This window comes from Liolophura sinensis, chromosome 8 (assembly GCF_032854445.1).
Source record: "Liolophura sinensis isolate JHLJ2023 chromosome 8, CUHK_Ljap_v2, whole genome shotgun sequence".
Taxonomy (NCBI): domain Eukaryota; kingdom Metazoa; phylum Mollusca; class Polyplacophora; order Chitonida; family Chitonidae; genus Liolophura; species Liolophura sinensis.
This window is the reverse complement of record NC_088302.1, coordinates 49,831,442-49,852,809: the sequence shown is the minus strand read 5'-3', so window position 1 is coordinate 49,852,809 and position 21,368 is coordinate 49,831,442. Positions and strand designations below refer to the sequence as shown.

Sequence of the window (21,368 nt, the reverse complement as noted above, 5' to 3'; positions counted from 1 at the left end):
TTTTGTATTGTGTTTGCACAGCCCACCTTACCCACGAATAAAATGATTTTTCACTTTTTATTTTTATACCCTCCATCGAAAAAAAGATTCATTCTGCCTCGTAAAACAAAAAGTTAAAATGGTGTGACCTAACTAATAAACCACTCAACTACATGTATAAAGGCCAATTAATTTTTTTTTTTTGCACGATTATACACTTTTTATTTACACAAAGGAAATTGAGACATTCTAAAACTATTTTAACATGGATGTTATCTGACACTCTCCAACTCTTGTCGACTTGATGTAGTTCACTCAGCGGACAGTCAACTTGTAATGATGCCTGTTAGTTAAATGAAAGGGAGATAAATTAATCCTTTGTTCCACATGAACATCTTGGGCCCTATTTTGAATGCATTTCACTACCAGGATGAGAGAATTAATGGAAACAAAAATCCACCATTTTATTCCAAATACGGTTGATGCTTTAGCAAGGCTTGCCAAACAGCAGATAAGACCACACCTCATGCTCCCTCAGTCTTTCCTCTGCTCCAACACTGTACAATACCATCTTCTGAAATGTGTCCCTCAGAGAAGTCCCTGCAGTCCACAGCACTTCTCTAAGTGATCATTATGACAGAAGATGAGTCACACTGTAGTGTGGAAGTATCAGTCACTGTCTGTAACAAGTCTCAGGACTTTTTGGATGACCCAAACCCTGAGAAGCCCATGACAGCAGCCATGTCAGGGTCCATCTCTCCCCCATCTATATCACTGTCAGCTTTACGCTTTCTATCCTTCCTCTTTTCCTTCTTGTATGCTTTCTGCTTTTCCTCCTTAAATGAGAAAACACAAGCACAATTAATGAGAATGCAGAAAGTAAGCAGGTTTCCCCAGTAGACCGACTAAAATTTGAATCTGACAATACCTTTCTTCAAATTTTAGGTTTATTTTTTGCAGAATAGGAAAAGGTTAAAACATATGCATACACTCCAGTGTTGCCAGCTTTAGCCAACTAGCTTTAGGTGAAAAGTTTGGTCCCTCTGGGTGGGGGAAGACACTACATATAGGTTTTAAATAAAACAAGTCTATAAATGCTGTACAGTCAAATACTTTAATTTTTCTTGAAGTTTAGCACTAAATGCACTGCATACTCAAACTAATCATGGTTTCACTGACTTCCTATAGCATACATAACCAGGTGCTTTATTTTCAAACAACCAAATCAACCACCCCTATTAAAGCCACGAAGCAGTCTCTAACTCTTTAACGTCTGAAGTTTTAATTTCCAGTTACACTGATTTTACCTCTTCTCTTAGTTCTTTCATTCTCTCTTCAAAGTCATATTCCTTTTTCTTTTCTTCCATTTTCTTCTTATTTATTTCAAACCTTTTCTTCACCTGGTCTAATGAAGATCGCTCTATCCTCATGGACATACCCAGATTTCTCTGATCTGAAAATATGACAGTAACTACTAAACATTTCAGAATAAAAAAAAAAGTTTCATAACATTAAATTTCATATTTTGTTAAACATGCTGACATCAATTTAGATTTTCACTTCACTATGTTCAAGAGTTACATGGAATCACCACTGTCCAGCTATTGTAAAGGCTGGTTTGTTTCCTGTGGGGTGATGGCGCTCATCAAGTGGCATGAGATGAAATGGTGATGAAAATACACAATATACACAAAATACACAATATAAAAACATACCAAATGGTTGAGCAAGTTGGGGGTGTTTTTCGAATGGGGAATTTTCCAATTACGACATTACAGAAACATAACTAACAAAATGAAACTCACGTTTCTTTCCATTGATATGGTCCAGAAAGTTGATAGAGTCTTTGACAACACAGTCACACACATTACAGTAATATCTGCAAAAAGATAATCTTTACTTAAACACAAGCTGAAAATAACTTGAAAATTTCAATTCATAAACATTTCTTTAATAATGCAGCTCATTTAGAAATTCATGTTTATTTTATTTTAAATCTTTTTTTCACAAAGGAACTATTTTACATAACCTTAATGTTTTAATATGTCACGTCAACAAGATATCAACCATGTGTTAATCGAATAGTCTAATGGGCGTAAAATGTGTTACACCAGAACACTATCACTTACCCTCCCTGCTGTGAGGATGGCGTTGTCTTGGTGATGACATGGGACTTTCCCAGTGACGACTCTAAATCAACCTGTCAACAAAAATGCATGTGAACTACCCTAAAGAGCACCTTACTTTACGCATCTTGTTGACATGTGACATCTCCTAAGCAAAATTAAATAAATACTGTGCGTTTAAGTATACGTATGTGTTTGTAACCCAAAAGATCATTGCTAGCAGACAAAAAAAAATCAAAGGATAAAGAGGGACAGGATCAACTCATTGATTGATGAAAGCATTGACTGGAAAAACTGGGGTGATAAGCTCTAAATTACAAGTAGAAAATCTGTTTGTCTATGGTTACACATGCACATGTACAATGGAGCAAGAAAACAACATTTCTTAAAAAATATTTGCCTAGTGAGTAACTTAATTTTATTTTTCATACTAATTCCTTGCCACTGTAATTTTGTTTCTGTCTACTTCAATTATCTCCAGGGACTGGTTTCATGAAGCTCAGTTAGCTAAGTAAGTCCTTAACTACCATGACAACATATGTTGTAGAGTAATAAAGTGTACTTAGCTAAGGAGGACTTAACACTAAGTAAGCTTCATGAAACCAGCACCAGATAAATTCATAGCTCTTTTTTGGGGGCAAGTGTAATGCTGCAGAGATAGGGGTCAAACTTTTACACATGCACAGTCAAAGCTATGAATGGGTATATTATCTCCATAACTATGGTTGGTTACTTATTTATTTATTTGATTGGTGTAAAACATCATACTCTAGAATGTTTCACTTATATGCTGGCACTCAGTTTTATAGGTGGAGGAAATCGGAGTGTCCAATGTAAACCACAAACCTCTGGCAAGTAAGTGACAAACTTTCCATGTTTGATGTTCAGATCTTTCAACCTTTTACTGTCACCAAGGCCCTAATGGACAGCTAGATCTAAAGAATCAACTATTTCTATGTTCTTTGCAGGGTTGGATCTCTCACACCCTGTGTGTCCTAGCAATGGAAAGGCAAGCACCTTTAACCACTTAGCCAGCCCCCTACCCCATTCTCTGCTTAGATGGGGGGATAACACAGAAGTATTGATAATGATTATTCTCACCCTGTAGTCTCTGGGTTTCAGAAGCTCTCTTTTTACAGGAACCTCTCTGTCTTTATCTAAGTCATCAATCTCCTCTGCAATTCTCTCTCGGGCCAGCCGCTCAAACTCTTCTTTGTCCCATTTTCTTCTTCCATCGCTCCCCGTTGACACTTTTTGCTGCATAGAAATTTTTCAGTGAAGAGAAAAAGTTTATTACTCTATTATTGTTACGCCACAATAACTGACAATAAAAATTCCTCATTTAAAGTATGCCATCATAATACAACTTCCTTACAGCTATTTGTACATCTCCGGTATTGAAGTGGAACCTGGAAGAACCACAGCAAATAAATGGAACTATCAAACCTAGTCCATCTAAATGCACTAAGTGTGCTGTCTTAAAATTCTGACATTCATCGTGACACTGATGATGAATGTCAGAATCTTAAAATAGCACACTCAGTCCATCTAGAAGGACTACTTAGTGTTATCAAACCATGACCGCACTGGAACCGTTGAATTGAATTGAAACAAACAACTGCACCAATTCGGGAACGGAAATGAAGATCACTTCACATTTGTTTCTTGATACGTCCACCCCATTCTTGAGAAACTACAAGGACAACGAACACTTCCCCCCACAAGAATTGCATTCATTATCATTACGCGTAAGTACCGTCAAGATTATGACGAAAACTGAGCCTCTCGTCATATATAACCTGCAGTTCATGAAGCTACAATTTTTATGCTGGAAATCACTTGAATTCAAGTTACGATGGAGAATAACTGATGTCTATCGTTCAATATTAAACAAAGGAAACACAACTGCAGCAGAATGTGCGTTTTCATACAGAAAAACGGCTAATTGACAGACCTCGTTTGCAGCCATTGTTTTTCCGGAAATGTGGCAATTACCAACACGCATGCGCCAACGCTGAACAGCAACAACAAAATAAGGATTGAGGTTGACGTGGCTGTGACAAAGTTTGTGTTACTTGCTGTTCCAAGTTTGTTATTCACAGGTGTCTGTGTGGATTTTAGATCAGGAAAAACTATATTTTGGTAAGCATACTGAAATTACAGTTGTTAAAAGAAGGAAGTAATAGCAGTGAAGCTGTCATCATCATGATTTGTAGTATCACAAATCAAATGTGCCCTTTCTGGTTGCAAGAAGAAAAAGAAATGAGCGTGGATGTAAACCACATGTTAAAGCCAGTAACTTAAAACATGAAGCTAAAAGTGCACGCGATCACAAAAATTAAGCAGTTACTCGGTGTTAGATAGTTAGTTAGATAGGAAAATGGTGATACCTCTAATATGCTGTCACTGCCATGCAGGAGAGATCATAGCACCATGCTACAAGTTCCTGTGGTCCAGTATATGCTGAGCAAAATATCTGTTGGATGGTTTGGCTCAAAACCCAGCTGAGAGGGCACTTAGGTAGTTCAGTGAGTTAAACATGATTGTTTTATTTGTGGTACATCAACTGACCAAGTAAATGTAAGAATTAAAACATAAGGAGGGAAATGCCCAGGTATACAAAAATAGCAATTACAGGAAAACCTCTAGGTGTCTTGATATAGTGGTACAAAATTGAACAGTGTGGCTGTTGTGAATGTACAGAACAATTAATACAGACTAACCTTTGTGACACATTGTTTTTTAATACATATATGTAACATGCAGACACAACTTAGTTGAAGAGGCAGCATTGTGCATAGACAGCAGAAGAGGTGGGGGGGGGGGGTATTGTTGGGGGAGGGCAGGTTTTTGTTGGCTAGGGAAGTTGAAGTCCTGCTTCCAGCAATTAAAATGAAATAAGGTTTTTTTCTATAGACCAAATGACATTAACTGAGCGGTTTGAATAAAAATGCTACATAAATAAAGGGAAACGTGCATAAATCCTGGATTTATCACCAGATTTTTCACCAGAAATTGCCTAAATTGCGCCTCCTGTGATATAAATGGCGGGAGCTTCCGGGGCCTAGGTGGCCCCTGAACCTTCACCTGACGCGATGGGATACTACTTTCACTGCCTCAGCCCCCCCGAATTTTATAATGTTCTGCTGTTCACATAGTCTTGTCTTCCTCTGTTATTTGTCTTTATCCTGGCATTGTAGTTTGGCTTCATGCCTGCATTGTATATGTTCCAGGGTCTAAACATGTCTGATTCGGAGGAAGAGTTTGCCAGTGCTGATGAGGGAGACACTGCCTCAGCAAAGATGACTACCATCGCATCCAGTGCTGCAGAGAAGCCAGTCAGCCAGAGTGGGAAGGAAACCCAGAAGAGTAAGAAAGGGACGTCAGCAAACCAAGCCTCAGGGGATACAGCACGAAAAACTGATGCGGCAGTTTCCAAAGCAGATGACAGGTCTGGTACAAAGAGAAAAGGTAAAAACTCCAAACAGAAGAGGAAAGATAACAAAAATAAGAAAGATTCAAATGATGGCATAAAAGAAACAGAGAGTGCAGGTAATGGTGATAAAACAGCTGTTGCAGGTGTTGTGGCAGATGAAGTGGATAAGATGACATTGCAGAACAAATCAGATGATACAGATCAGGATTCTGCAGAGACCAAGCCTGTAGCTTCTGACAGCTCAAAACTGGCTACTGAAACTGAATCTAAAGAAAATGTTAAAACTGTATCTGACTCTGAACAATTGAAGCAGGAAAACTCAGAGAAATTTGATTCAAGCAAGGATAAAGAGACATCAGATGTATTGGACCAGACCATTGACAGGGATGTTTCATCAGTAGCAGATACTTCCACCAGCTCAGACACAACTACAGCAGATTCCTCTCAACAACAGGTTAGTGTGGAGTACATGTACTGGTACCATGCACCCGTGTACATGATTGATTTTGGCATGCTGTTTTATTTGTTTCTTTGCTTTTTTCTCACTTTTGTGGGGGAAAGGAAGGTGGACATTAGACTCAAATCATCACTGAAATTTTTAGCTCTACGGTTGATGATGTCATTGATGGGATAGAAGTTGCCTTTAAATTATAAATTACAGTTTTCTGTGTGCCACTACCATGATATCAAGTCAAGGAAGGGTCCAAATGGCTAGGTTAAACTTTCGTGAGAGATTGAGGTGCACATAACAACGCTCATGCGCATCAAAGTGTGTGAGGAGGATTGAAGATCAAAAAGTATCGGTAAAGCATAACGATGTTGTCTTTGTTGACTTTTCAGACAGAGCCTGTATGGAGAGGCTGTTCTAACTGGGGATCATCACTGATCAATGTAACGTGTTGTCTTTGTTGACATTTCAGACAGAGTCTGGGTGGGGAGGCTGGTTAAGCTGGGGATCATCACTTGTCAATGTAACATTGTTTTCTTTGTTTACATTTCAGACAGAATCTGGGTGAGGAAGCTGGCCTAGCTGGGGATCATCACTGATCAATGTAACAGTGTTGTATTTGTTGATATTTCAGACAATCTGGGTGGGGAGACTGGTCTAGCTGGGGATCATCACTTGTCAATGTAACAATGTTGTCTTTGTTGATATTTCAGACAGAGTCTGGGTGGGGAGGCTGGTCCTGCTGGGGATCATCACTTGTCAATGTAACAATGTTGTCTTTGTTGATATTTCAGACAGAGTCTGGGTGGGGAGGCTGGTCTAACTGGGGATCATCACTGATCAATGTAACAATGTTGTCTTGGTTGACATTTCAGACAGAGTCTGGGTGGGGAGGCTGGTTAAGCTGGGGATCATCACTTGTCAATGTAACAATGTTGTCTTTGTTTACATTTCAGACAGAATCTGGGTGAGGAAGCTGGTCTAGCTGGGGATCATCACTTGTCAATGTAACAATGTTGTCTTTGTTGATATTTCAGACAGAATCTGGGTGGGGAGACTGGTCTAGCTGGGGATCATCACTTGTCAATGTAACAATGTTGTCTTTGTTGATATTTCAGACAGAATCTGGGTGGGGAGGCTGGTCTAGCTGGGGATCATCACTGATCAATGTAACAGTGTTGTCTTTGTTGATATTTCAGACAGAATCTGGGTGGGGAGACTGGTCTAGCTGGGGATCATCACTTGTCAATGTAACAATGTTGTCTTTGTTGATATTTCAGACAGAATCTGGGTGGGGAGACTGGTCTTGCTGGGGACCATCACTTGTCAATGTAACAATGTTGTCTGTTGATATTTCAGACAGAATCTGGGTGGGGAGACTGGTCTAGCTGGGGATCATCACTTGTCAATGTAACAGTGTTGTCTTTGTTGATATTTCAGACAGAATCTGGGTGGGGAGGCTGGTCTAGCTGGGGATCATCACTAGTCAATGTAACAATGTTGTCTTTGTTGATATTTCAGACAGAGTCTGGGTGGGGAGGCTGGTCTAGCTGGGGATCATCTCTTGTCAATGTAGCCACGGCTTCTGTGTCGACATTCACTAACCAAGTGGGTAAGTACAATACAGTACATGGACCCTTTTGGTTAAGGAATATCTGTCCGTAGGACTTAATGTTCCATAACATTAATACTACGCTAAATCTAATCTTGTAATGATGATACATTTATGTTTTTATCTATTTACATGTGTTTTACAGACAAATGGGAATCTGAGTGAGCAGTAAAAATGGGATATGACTAAAGAAAAAAATTTCCCTGCTTTATTTTCCATTTGAAAGAAATTGTACTTGCATAATGGTTGAGATGATTAGCTTTAATTTCATCACATCATTGATGCCTTTATTCTGACTTTGAGGAGAGGGGCTCAATACAGTCCTGGAGACAGTAGAGACTAGCCTAGGGGCTCCCCCACCAGAGGAGCTTGTCAGAAGTGACAAGGAGGATGAGGGTCAGGTAGAGACAGGTACGTGTACTTTTGTATTCTTAATCATTGAAGGCAGAATTAAGTCAGGGGAATTGTCTGGTGTAGCTGGTGAAGGGTGATCATACACTCCAGGCACTCTGGTTTGCTATACATCTGATCGTCCTGGTGCAGGTGAAAAATATGACAACTCTTAAGTGGGTGTATAATGTGGGTAATCAATCAGGATCAAGTAAATTGTGTCATTTGAAAAATACTTCTGGTTAGCCGGTGTAATACAGTATATTCCTAAGAGAAGTAGGTCTACTTTTACTTGCTGTTTGATACTTTTAAAAGTTCTATAAAAAACATATATTGTAGGTGTCATAAACAGACATACCTGAAATTGCTTTAGAACAGTTTTCGCTTGTTACCTATTATTTGATACAATGTGGATAAACAGTATTATAGTTGTAAGTGAGGTGATATTGGTCATTCTTTCGTTCTCAGTTATAGTCATCAACATTCAAATCCTTGGCTGTGTAAAACTAATCAACCAATATTTATTAACTTGGTTCAGTTTTATGTCAACAAAGATTCAGTTGACTCAACTTTTTGATTAGCTTTGCTCTTCAAAGCATAATTTTATTATTATTATTATTATTGAAATCGTTTGGATTTTTATTATTTTTCTTCCATTGTTTTTAAAAGCTTTTTGAAAGCTTTATGAGCTGTAAAATGAAAAGATTTTATTGGGCCTTGTTGAAATTTGGTGATTTTAGGAACAAGGTTACAAGGCAAATTTGGCTGTTTTTGGTTAACTTGGGCCATGCGACATTGCAGCCATCGTGGATTTTGATAAAAATGTTCAAAAATCTTCTTAAGAACCAATGAATGGATTCTTTTGAAATTTGATATGCTGGTAGAGTGATCTCAGTTGGAACAAGATTGATAATGTTTTCATCTGTTCGCAATATTTGGCAATGCTGATTCTGAATCTGCTTTCGAATTTTGCCTACCTGTAACTTTTTGAGATATGGTCAAAAACTTTTTTCAGTCATGTAATTTCAATGACCTGTAACTCAAGATCTACAAAAGCTACAAATCTGAGACTTGCACCAAATTGTAGCCCAAGACATGTAGTTTCTGGTGCATGCCAACGGATTTGAGCTACGATCTGTAGTTCTCTCGCTAGAAATATTTAAATGACACAACTCTACTTCAGAAATAGAAATGTAAGCGTGTGCATTTAACATAGACTTTGGAGGTAAAATGTGCTGCATGTAACCTACTCCATAGGTCAGCCGCCTGTCACTCAAATCGAGAAATGAACAACTCTCCCTCCTCTCCAAAGCTATGAACGGACAATTTTGAATGTTTTTGAATGTTTGCACGTAAAGCCAGCCCTGTTCGCAATACAGCATGGGTAATTCTCAACAATCCCGGCGGCATTCCCCCATATCCCCATGCTATCATGAATGTAAGTCCAAAGCCATGGCGATATACAAAAAATGTCTATCTACACATGTACCTTGAGTCATGATGAGCCCAAAACATGTTCCTCTTATGAGGCCAAATTCAACCGTTAAAGACATATTGCGGTTTCCAGTTTCTGTTCAGGTCTAGACCTTACATGCCCATAAGGAAGAGACAGGCTTTACGATGCCACACAAAAAAGTAACTATGAAACCATACTCCATGGCTTTGGACTGAGAAAACATCAGACAACACTGCTTGTTCCCTCTAACTATTTAGACCAAAATTTCATATCTTAATAGTCTCCTAACATTTCCAGTCACCTACACGCACTCTATCCTCGCCTGATCTCAAAACTGTACTGAGCCCAGACAAACCAGATGGGGCCCTAGAATGGGGTGATTGCACACCATGTGTCTAGCTCAACCAGGTGCGGTGATCACCAAGGCCTAACTCGATCAAGACACTGTTGTGGTTTTCAGCACTAGATGCATTGTATATGATATCTAGTAGTGTGGGGTTCAAACCCAGTTGATTATTTTTCGTTTTTTGTCATACTTTTTCTCCATGTTGCGTGTTTTTGTAAGTCCTGTTACAATTTGTACACTTGTAGGTTGAATTTATTGGATTATCCATTGTCTGTATACTTTAACAGTTAAATAAAGCTATTCATCGTTATGTTTGTAAGCATCTTTTGGTAAACAGATGTTTTCCAAAGCTTAATTTTTCTGATCATGGCAAATTAGTTCAGTGCATTACTTTCATAGTGTTTTCTTATTTGACATTCAATTGGTTCTTGATGCTTGGCCACCGGTATCGCTTTAAGGAACATAACAGCTTTAATTTTACTTCCATATTGTTATACTGATGATGTCTTCGTATTGAATTTTTGTAGGTGAAACAAAATCTAATGAAGACAGTAAACAAGTTTCTGAAAGTCAAACTAAAGAGGAACAGAAAAAAGATAATGTTCAGGAGCCTCAAGCATCCAAGGGGGATGGGGTGTCTACTTCTGAAACGAGAGCTGCGGGAGAGTCCAAAGGTGGTGGATGGCTGTCGGGCTGGGGTGTGTCCAATCTTACTCACCTTGTCAGTGATACGGTAAAGATCTTTTTCTGTCTGTTTTCGAAATTGTGTCATTTAATCAAAAATTGTTGCAAAACAGAGTGAAAGGTAAAGGCTGATAATAGCGTTGTTAAATTGATATCCAGCATTGCTGGAGGAGTGGGTCATGACCGAAGAGACTTGCCATCCAATCACCAGGACGCACAAGAGGTGCCTTCAATCCCATTCTAGCAAAAAGAATTTTCTAGAATTCCCTAGAATTCCCTACTTCCATTGTATGAAGTAGCTGGAGGCCGCATGCTTTGCACCAATATGACATGCCACATTTGGGAGAGTTTGCCAGTAACTTGTCTAAGGTGGGTGGTTTATTCCAGGCACTCTGATTTTCTCCACCCATAAAACTGGCTGCCATTGTAGGAGTGAAAAATTTTTGGGTTTGGCACAAGACAAAAATCACATAAATCAGTCAAATCAGCCTTTAATGTTATATGTTGATTTTATATGTTGTACCACAGCATATAAAAGTTAAATGTGAATCCATAATTTTTTAGTATAGTGATTTGTTTTGTTCAATGTCTGAGGTATATTTTGAAAACTGGTCGGGTACAACCATTTTCTGATAATTCTTTCCGCAAGCTAACCCATGTTTCTCATTACTCTTGATTTACTTTGGCTTGTGTCAGGGGTGTGAAGTTAATTTTACACTGTATAATGACATTGCAATTTACTTGTAAGCATTATTTGGAGGCCGACAAATAAATTGGAAGAGACCCATGGACATGAATATGTCAAACCAACTTACAGATTTATTGGCAGTCTCATGTTCACAAGTTTGACTTTATCTGAGACTATGATATACATGTGTATGTCCCAAACTTAGAATAATATCAAACCTTAAAGATGAAAATGGTGTGGGTGTTTTTTCTTTCCTTCTTACAGCTTAAATATTTACACATTCTTGTCTGAAGTTAGCTATAATAGTGGACACAAACTGTAAAACTTTAAAACCTGTGAGGATTATTCTTTTGTGTATATGAATTCAGGGGAAGTCACTGATGACTGGGGGCTTGGATGTGCTGGAGACAATAGGGAAAAAGACATATGATGCCTTGTCTGAACATGACCCTGGGTTAAAAGATGCCATAAAGGGAGGCAACAAACCAAACCTGTCATCCATCCTGCGTGACGCCAAAGTCCAGGCAGAGGAAAACTCGCGTCTTGAGGCAGAATACGAGGAGTTGAGGCAGGCCCAGTTTGGAGCTATGTTTGATGAGTATCAAGGTATACAAACATTCACAAGTTTCACCCTGTGTGGAGAAGGTGTGATAGGTGTGGGCACAGCTCATGTTATTGTCTGCTGTGTCATGTTATCAGATAGTCACTAGCTGATGTCTCTGCATGTGATTATTATGGCACGATAGGTGTTGGCACAACTTGTGTTATTGTCTGCTGTGTCATGTTATCAGATAGTCACTAGCCGATGTCTCTGCATGTGATTATTATGGCGTGATAGGTGTTAGCACAGCTTGTGTTATTGTCTGCTGTGTCATGTTTTCAGATAGTCACACTAGCTGATGTCTCTGCATGCGGTTATTATTTATAATTATGGGTAGGAACATATACACATAGTGGTTTTGTGGTTAGAGTCGTTTATTTTCGTTGTCAGAGGAGAATGTAGAAACAAGAATAAACTTGGCCTAATTTTGGGAAGATGTGGATTTCCCAACACTTTTTCCTGTTGAAGACATGTTTACATACGGTAATAGAAAAGTTATTTTTGTTCCATTTTTGGATTTTTTAGTGTCTGCTCGCCCATACAACACAAAATAAAAGCTGTGTTGCCTAACCTGAATTTTCATCAGTTCAGTTTAGTTTGCTGTCCTTGGTTGTTTTAGGATTGGTGAACCTTGAAGCGCTAGAGATGCTGTCTAACCAAGCAGAAAACAGGGTGCAGGCATTGTTAGCGGTTGGTTCACCAGAAAACTTGGCAGTTCTTAAGAAGAAACTTGTGGAGCTGAAAGAGGCTTTTGAGCTGGAAGATTTAGATGAAGACGGTAAGGATTAATCAGGTTGTAAATCTTTAACAAAGAGATAAAATTCTCCACAGATATTTAACAGCGTCCCGTCATGTCTTTGTGTTATAGGTATATATAGGTATATATTCCATAGGTACCAATTTTCTTTACATTTTTGACCGGCCCGGATAGCACAGTTGGTAGAGCGTCCGCTTCGAGACCGGTAGATCCAGGATCAATCCTTGATCGAGTCACACCTAAGACTTTAGAAGAGGAAGTTGTAACTTCCTCGCTTGGCATTCAGCATGAAGGGGATAGTGCAACGACTGGTTGACCCGTATCAGTATAATGGCTCGGGCGGGGCGGCTTACTTGCCTTCGGTAAGTTGTCTCAGTGAAGCAGCACTAGATAAAAGAGCTGTGGAAATCCGTCCTGCTACAAGGAGGCACATTACACGTACATGCACCCTAAGGATTCCTTCGTCGTCACATGACTGAAAAATTGTTGAGTACGACGTTAAACCCCAAGCACTCACTTACTCTTTACATTTTTAGTAAAGCTTTTATCAAAAAGTGACTTTGTATACCAAGCCACATTTTTGATCTTACGTGACCGCCATGTGAGAATGGGCAATATTTTAGGCCTTTGTCACATATTGACTAGGAAGTGATTTTGTGTACTGAGCCTCGCCTCTGATCAAATATGGCTGCCATATGAAAAAGGGAAGTAGAGACCAATACAGAAGTTTTGAGTTTAAAATCTTTAATGTGCTGAAAAAAGTTTAATAGTAATTATAAACAAAAATCCTACTGTGCCATATAACCTATATGTTACACAACTATTTTTTATTACATTTACCATAACATTAGCATCTAAAAAAAAAGTTTCACCAAAATATATTCAGAGTAGATGAATGATGGAGAAAATTGAGGAGCTGAATGTTTGTGAACTTGAGAAGTTCCTGAAGAAATGAGGTGCCATTTGTGTCTCCAAAACATGGCCAGACTTGTGATCAGTAGATGAATGTCACAATAGTGGGAGGATGATAGTTTTAACAAGTCACATGGTACAGTAGTACTTTATTTTTTTATAGAGTTTGAGCATGAAACTGCCCTATTAGGATGAAAGAAGGGGGAAGGGTTGAAGTACAGTAACAGATAATGTTTTGTTCTTTTTGCAGAAGAAGATATCGAGCATGACTTCCACAAGTTAATTTCCTCCCATCTGTCAGAATTTCACAAGGGAACTTCACCTGCCAAACTCTGTGCTGTAAGTGACAGGGCTATATGTATTTTATGAATGCATCTCTGGCAGGAGATTTCTAAGATTGTCAGTGAAATAAATAAATGAATGAATTACATTTCGTAAAAGACTTTAATAACTTTTTTTTGCAGCAATGATCATTTTGTACATATACAAGTTTTTTTTAACGAAATAGGAATAGTGAGATTTTCATTATTTTCAAATTCATTTTGTAACATAGTCATTTTATACAGTGTAAAACCTCAAAGATTTAGTGAATATATCTCTTCTGTTACATTTGCTTCAGACCATTATTAAATTAACAGTTTCGTAAAAGGAGCGTATTGTTTGTTTGTTTATTTGTAGGTACAAGCCAAAGTTCATTACTGGCTCACCAGCCTAGATTCTGAGGGAGAGTCCTCTTCAAGTCCAAAGGTATGCAGTCATGTAAAAGTGTTGTAAAGTAAACTTTGGGCTAAAAATTCTAAGACACAAAGATTAACTGGGAAGATCTTGGAGCTGCCGTGATATAAGTGAAAATACTCTTGAGTAGAGTGTAAACTCTGCACTCAAGATATATATTTATCTGTATAAACTTCTGAAAAAGTGCTTATCAGCCCTTGGGTGTTGACCAACAAAGTGTTCCAAATTCTGTGTAGGATTGATTGCTATTGTTTTTCATCATTTCCAGTCATGTTTGGAGAATTTATGATTACAGTATTTATAAACTTTTATCTTTAATTTTAAGATTAACCTAATTTTTACTGATCATTGCTTACAGGAAATTCACAAAATGTCAATCCAGGCCTTGGCAGAGTTGACGGCGAAGACGGTAGAGCAATACCACAAGGCAGGGGAGCTTCTCCTGTTACAGGGTGACCATGACACAGACATGCTGGACAGGGCTAAGGCGCTTGCCAGGTTTGTATTTCTGGCCTTGAGATGTAGTAACAGTAGTACGTAAGTAGAGTTGTACCTTAGATTTTATTCTGCTGGCAAGATTTCTGCCATATCCTACCATTAGTTTTGTTTGATGTGTATTACACTGCTCTTCTATTGACTTTTTATCAGAAAAGGAGGAAACAGAAATCTTGATTTTTAATTAAATACACCCCAAACAAACTGATTTCTGACTGTTAGGTAGTAGTTGCTTCTATTGATGAAACGGATTGATTTTATTTTATTTGTTCATTTATTTGGTTGGTATTTTACGCCGTACTCAAGAATATTTCACTTATACGATGGCTTCCAGCATTATGGTGGGAGGAAACCGGGCAGAGCCTGGGGGAAACCCGTGACCATTTGCAGATTGCTGGCAGACCCAGACTGATTTTGAATAGCCATATTTCTCATCACGGACATGTACCTGAAAAGCACATTGAATCAATGTCAAGGAGCCATTTGACCTGATAGGTTTATGTGGGCTTGTGGTTTCCACCTGGAGACACCTTAGATAACTGAGCCAACAAAGGCCCTGAGGACCATTTCTCAAAGCACACATAACGTATGGGCATGACACTACTATGACGATGTAAGACCTACGATAAAGGTCGCCTTAGAAGTTACAGGTAGCTTCCATGCCTCTCTGAACAATTAGAAGAAGCTGTAGTGATCTGATGTGGATTACAAGTCACAAGTTGTACCTCATGTACAGGGTAATGTCTCTCTCTTACAGTGTTACAAAGGTTGTGTGTACAGAAGTTGGTATACTCTCATCCAAATTCACAAAGTGTCTCAACAAAGCTGCTGTGAGTATGAACAGAGATTGTTAGACGCATTTTGTGGTTTGTTACCTACCAGTCAACCCTGCATGACATACCCTGTTGTACAATATTGTATGTAAGAAATAGAATAAACACACTTTGAGAATAGGAAAACATCAGGAAAATGTTTATTATGTTCCCTACCTAAGACAAAGTCTTTTGAACACACTCAACTTGGCCTAGCAGGTCAATAATCAATAAGTTGTGTCCACCAACCATCTTGATTCCACTCATTTGTTATCAGCATGGTATAAGTCAACAGCTCTGTGGCAGACTGTAAACATGATCTGTCAATAAGATGACTGATGGATGTGTCTGATCATTTTTTTGGTTTCCAAGCCAATTTGATAGGGCTGACAAAAAATAACCATGCACTGTATATTTCAACGTTGGTTGCAAGTCAGTATTTTAGCAATAAGAGACTTTATTTCCCTAATTTCCAAGATATTCTGACATGCTGGCCCAAATATGATTCATGACTTTACTTCTGATATATACTATAGAATAGGTAATATGGCAACTGAAGCTGACGTGTTGTGTGGTTGAAAAAGAACTGTCTGAGCTCATTTATTTATTAGCGTATCTTGTGTTGGGCCTTTAGCTGTAAAAAGGAAGACACAGTCAGCATAATATGATTCACAGTTATCATAATAGATAATATGTTTAAGTCTATACATTTTAATTCCAAATAACCACATCCTAAATAACACTCAATAAACAGGATGGCAGTAGTAGCAGAGTTATTGCCCTTGTTCCGCCTGGAATGTGTATTGAATGCCTGCATCATATTTAGGCCCATTTATTATTATTATTTATTATGACTAGATAATTTAACATTTTTCAGTCAGTACTGCATTCGGTATTGATTTCATGTGGCAGAGTAATAGTCTATACTTGTAGCTCAACACGTATACACATAACTTCTCTTGCTTTATATAATTCTCCATTCCAGGAAGGCACAGAAGACAGTGAGTCGGTGAACACCTTTATTACCAATGTGTATTTGGAGGTGAGTTTGAAGATCAGAAATCCCTGAGACTGAATAGTGCAGACTTTTGAAGCTTTAAGAGTTGTCTTTTACACGGAGAGGTAGGAGGCTGGGAAGGGTGGGTAGCACTTTTTTTAGATGTATTAAAAACCGTATAAAAAATCTGTGGAACTGAGTTGTAAATGACCACAGACTGTTCACGGAAATGTTGTATGTGATTGGAAGGCCTGTGAAACTGAGTTGTAAATGACCACAGACTGTTCTCGGAAATGTTTTATGTGATTGGAAGGCCTGGGAATAGCTCTAGATGGCATAATGCAAATGCACTGAATGATAGATAGCTTTGGGGCAGATGCTCTGACAACTCTAAACAAATTGGCCAATGCAATACTGTGAAGTACTTAATTTTGGCGTGAAACTAATTTTTTCGCGGATTTACCGCGAAAAATAATTCCAGCGAAAAAAATATCCAATATTGAATCACATACTACAGGTAGTAGTAATAATGGAGTGAAAGTTTTGCCAGGGTGACAGAAGTTGTGCTAAGAAAGCCTGACGGGCCAGCTTAATTTTTTAACGGTAGGGAAGGGAAATTATGGTTTAAATATATACAAACTCTGGTGCTAAGGCTTGGTGGGTATAAAACAAAGTGGGAGTTTATTTGTCTTTATTTTGATCAGTCTTTGCTATTCCCGTAAAGTGAAAGAAAAGTAGATACCAGCATTTGCTGGCTTTTAATGAATGTCGCTCTGATACATGCTATCCCATTGGCTATGTCTCTCCCATGGCCCAATGAGTGAGCTACTAACACACTGTGAAATGTGTACAGCAACACAATGGCTGTTGACAGCTACGGCAATATTTACGGTTTCTGACCTACTTTAGAGGACGATTAAAACTGAAAACAATGCAAAACTTACTGTGTTGCTTGATAAAGAATGAGTGACTGGTGCCGATAATGGTAAACTCATATGTTTTGCATTGAACCGCTCAAAAGGTTGTCAGGTGTTTAAAAGTACTCGTCAGTGATTCGAAAAGAAGTGACACCTGTTTGAGTACTGCTCACAGTAGGTGCGAAAGTAATCTTCTTACGTAGTGATAATCCATCCCCATAGTTTTAATCCCTGATCCAAATCATGAGGATTAGCGCAGTTAACATAGGAGGATTAAAGCCACCCATGATGATACCTGTTTGACGTGCTTGAATAATTTTGGCCCTATTATATCTTGGAAGATTTTAAGATTTGCTTTTCAGTATTTTCTTAAATACATGAAAATTAACTCCTGCAAACATATTTTTGGAGAAAATCCACGAAAATAAATTCCAGCGAATAATAAGTACATCACACACATTATGAGGGAGGTGTTCTTTCTCAGCTCGGCAAGTCACTGCTGTTGTAGGGCATCACCCTTGGCAGTGAAGTGGTTCAGCTTCTATCCCAAGTCAGTTGAGAGAGATCACTATGGCTGAGAATACATGATATAGGTACATGCAGTTCTTGGTTTGAGATTATCTCATGTAGATAGGCCATTGACAGCGACAAGAGGTGCCATGATTTTACTATAATTTGATTGGCAGTCTTATTTAGTGTGATGAACAGAATGTTCCAGTGAGACAGCATTATAAATATGTCCATACTGAGACAGCTGTGCTACAAGTAGACACTCTTTGTAACATGACTCCAGGCAGGTGATTTCTATTCCAGCATTGTCTTGTTTCTTTTGTTTGCAGGCTTCTAATAGCAGCACCTACATTCAGGATGCATTTCAGCTGTTGTTACCTGTGGTGCAGGAAGCCACGATAGAACAGACACAGGCTGAATCCCTTCCTGTCACCTGATCTGATGACACATCAAATTAGACACTGTCATCATTTCAGCTGTTGTTAACTGTGGTGAAGGAAGCTACAATAGAACAGACACAGGCTGAATCCCTTCCTGTCACCTGGTCAGATGACACATCAAATTGGACACTATCATCATTTCAGCTGTTGTTATATGTGGTGAAGGAAACAACGATAGAACAGATCCAGGCTGAATCCCTTCTTGTCACCTGGTCAGATGACACGTCAAATTAGACACTGTCATCATTTCAGCTGTTGTTATATGTGGTGAAGGAAGTTAGGATAGAACAGACACAGGCTGAATCCCTTCCTGTCACCTGGCCAGATGACACATCAAATTAGACACTGTCATCATCTCCGTTGTTGTTACCTGTGGTGAAGGAAACTACGATAGAACAGATCCAGGCTGAATCCCTTCCTGTCGCCTGGTCAGATGACACATCAAATTAGACACTGTCATCATTTCAGCTGTTGTTACCTGTGGTGAAGGAAACTATGATAGAACAGACACGGGCTGAATCCTTTCCTGTCACCTGGTCAGATGACACATCAAATTAGACACTGTCATCATTTCAGCTATTGCTACCTGTGGTGAAGGAAACTACGATAGAACAGACACGGGCTGAATCCTTTCCTGTCACATCAAATTAGACACTGTCATCATTTCAGCTATTGCTACCTGTGGTGAAGGAAACTACGATAGAACAAACCCAGGCTGAATCCTTTCCTGTCACCAGGTCAGATGACACATCAAATTGGACACTATCATCATTTCAGCTGTTGTTATATGTGGTGAAGGAAGTTAGGATAGAACAGATACAGGCTGAATCCCTTCCTGTCACCTGATCAGATGACATACCAAATTGGACTCTATCATCATTTCAGCTGTTGTTATATGTGGTGAAGGAAGCTACAATAGAAAAGACACAGGCTGAATCCCCTCCTGTCATCTGATGACCCATCGAATTAAACAGTGTCATGATATCCCTCTTTGAAATTGAGACTTCAAATTGTCTTTGGATTTATGAAAAACATTTACCTAGTTTGTATCTAATTTACTATTTTGCTGTTAGTTGATAATGTTTCTGGATGTTGTCCACTTGTATTTTGCGTGGATTCAGGTCACTGTGAAATCTCTCAACATTTCAAACTCTTAGGATAGATGACCAGTGGAATGTGGCATGCACCGATTGTGCAGTGTAAGACTTTTCATCCAGTATTCCATTTAGGTCTGTGGTGTCCATATTGCTTTAGTGCTATTTTTATAGAAGAAAGAAGTTTGATTTTGCCATTTGATTAGTGGGCACTACTGTTCTAACTGACATCATTTTGTAATGGGTAATGCTTCTTTCTTTAATGACTGCGACATCCCATCAGGTGATGCCTAACAGAAGTACATACTTGTACATGTAAGAGACCATGATGCTGCATCACAGCTTATATCAACTGATGTCACCAGCTGTAAGCATCCTCATGCGCGATACCATAATCTGTTGGGTTAAAAAATATGCCATATGCTTATTTGTAATTTCTACAGTTTTGACTTTTGTGGCTGTGTATGGAACATTTGGAAGTCTTGTGGTGATTTGAATTGTGAATTTTGAAATTCCCTGGTCATAGTGAAATACAAGATTACTAGTGTGTATACAATAGTTATTGAAGTGGTTTAGTAATGCTGAAAGCCTTCTACTAAATGCTCATTCAGAACCTTGAAAATTAAGCTTGCTTTATCGTTATTCCAAGTTTGAAACACGATAAAGGTTTTGTTTTGACTTGTGTATGAAGTATTTTGTTTCATATTTTAGTTTTTTTTTCTTCTGATTTTGAGTGAGATTTCATATTGTAAAACTTCATATTGTAAAACAGTGGAGTACAGTCTTAAAAGGTATAGGGATGTATTTTCCAAAAATTACACTCATGTCGTTTTTTTATTGACATTTATTCAGACCTGTGGAAGTGTTGTTGTCTCGGACTACATATAAGGCATGTACTATATACGCGTGTTGACTCATGATGGATAACATGTGTCACTTGTATACTTTTATTCTATCAAATACATGTTCTACATTGTATGCCCCATTGCCCATAATACATGCATATCTAATATTTACTTGTAAACATATGTTTAGTTGTATTGTGGGAAAACACAGATCATTTCATATTCAGAACTTTACAGGGAATAATTTGTTCCGAGAACAGTGAGCAACAAAGATATGATACAGGTATTGCTGTTTTTCTATGCTATTTGCCTTTGTGTTCAGTTATTTTAAATTTGATCTGGACTACGACATCAGAAAAATGCATCATACAATGGTTAAATTGATTAGTTTCTGTATTTTATTTGCTTCATGTAACAGTCAAGAGAAAGCCAAATTTCTGTTATTGCAGTAACTTGACATCATTTATAAGTCCTGTATTTTGCAATACTGGAAGTGTACTGGCCATTAAAGATCACGAAGGAGCCAGCTTTATTTAAACTATCTGGGGGAGGGGGTCTATTTCTTAATACTCCGCCCTGCGAATAATCATGCTTGTAAATCACAAAGATGCGAGATGGCATTATAATGTGAATAGATGTACATACATTATAAATATATTGTGATAGATGTACATGTAGACTGTTGACAAGCAGGCTGTAAATAAATGCATGGGTAAATGTTTTGTTGGACTTCACTCTTGTTCTTGGTTGTAGAAACAACATAAAAATACTTTAAATCCTTAACAAATTCGACCAATAAAGTACAACTTTTGATGCCATTTGAAAACAAAATTTTGTACATTTTGAAGAGTAAAAGGTATTGAGGTAGGGGCACATACGAACTTCACAGAAACTATAAACTAACCTGTCCAGATCAGGTAACCTGCCTGTAATATGCCAAAACAACATTACGTCTGTAGTCGAATTTGTTGAGGATTTAGGGTAAGTTTTTAAGTCTGTTGTGACATTTCCTGGGTATCTCACAACATCACAGTGACATAATGGGTTATGTTGAAGATCCACTAGGCCTTGTCCAGAGGTCCTAGGTT

The 21,368-nt window shown here is 38.4% G+C and overlaps 2 protein-coding genes across 2 annotated transcripts; one reads left to right on the top strand and one right to left on the bottom strand.

Moving 5' to 3' along the window:
* Positions 1-5: 5 nt before the first annotated feature.
* On the bottom strand, positions 6-4,089 carry LOC135473070 (zinc finger matrin-type protein 2-like). Its single transcript, XM_064752868.1, has 6 exons — positions 4,060-4,089; positions 3,207-3,362; positions 2,109-2,179; positions 1,785-1,858; positions 1,287-1,432; positions 6-815 (listed from the first exon to the last, which is right to left on the bottom strand). Exons 1-6 carry the CDS (start codon positions 4,072-4,074, stop codon positions 672-674), a joined length of 606 nt encoding a protein of 201 aa, XP_064608938.1. The 5' UTR covers positions 4,075-4,089; the 3' UTR covers positions 6-671.
* Positions 4,090-4,123: 34 nt separating this feature from the next.
* LOC135473637 (protein FAM114A2-like) lies at positions 4,124-20,989 on the top strand. Its single transcript, XM_064753499.1, has 13 exons — positions 4,124-4,247; positions 5,339-5,995; positions 7,511-7,601; positions 7,905-8,012; positions 10,321-10,526; positions 11,534-11,771; positions 12,386-12,544; positions 13,686-13,774; positions 14,114-14,182; positions 14,529-14,668; positions 15,423-15,495; positions 16,463-16,519; positions 18,231-20,989. The coding sequence occupies exons 2-13, from the start codon at positions 5,348-5,350 to the stop codon at positions 18,336-18,338; spliced, it is 1,986 nt and encodes a 661-aa protein (XP_064609569.1). The 5' UTR covers positions 4,124-4,247; positions 5,339-5,347; the 3' UTR covers positions 18,339-20,989.
* Positions 20,990-21,368: the final 379 nt, after the last annotated feature.

What these genes read in the sequence shown, in the direction of transcription:
- LOC135473070 (XM_064752868.1), bottom strand. An exon ending in TGAAACCCAGAGACTACAGG is followed by an intron (nt 2,180 to 3,206) that starts GTGAGAATAATC and finishes TTTTGTTGACAG; the next exon opens with GTTGATTTAGAGTCGTCACT. An exon ending in CCATATCAATGGAAAGAAAC is followed by an intron (nt 1,433 to 1,784) that starts GTGAGTTTCATT and finishes TCATATTTTCAG; the next exon opens with ATCAGAGAAATCTGGGTATG.
- LOC135473637 (XM_064753499.1), top strand. Translation starts at nt 5,348, where the DNA reads ATGTCTGATTCGGAGGAAGAGTTTGCCAGTGCTGATGAGGGAGACACT. An exon ending in GGAAGATTTAGATGAAGACG is followed by an intron (nt 12,545 to 13,685) that starts GTAAGGATTAAT and finishes TTCTTTTTGCAG; the next exon opens with AAGAAGATATCGAGCATGAC. An exon ending in AGTGTCTCAACAAAGCTGCT is followed by an intron (nt 15,496 to 16,462) that starts GTGAGTATGAAC and finishes TCTCCATTCCAG; the next exon opens with GAAGGCACAGAAGACAGTGA.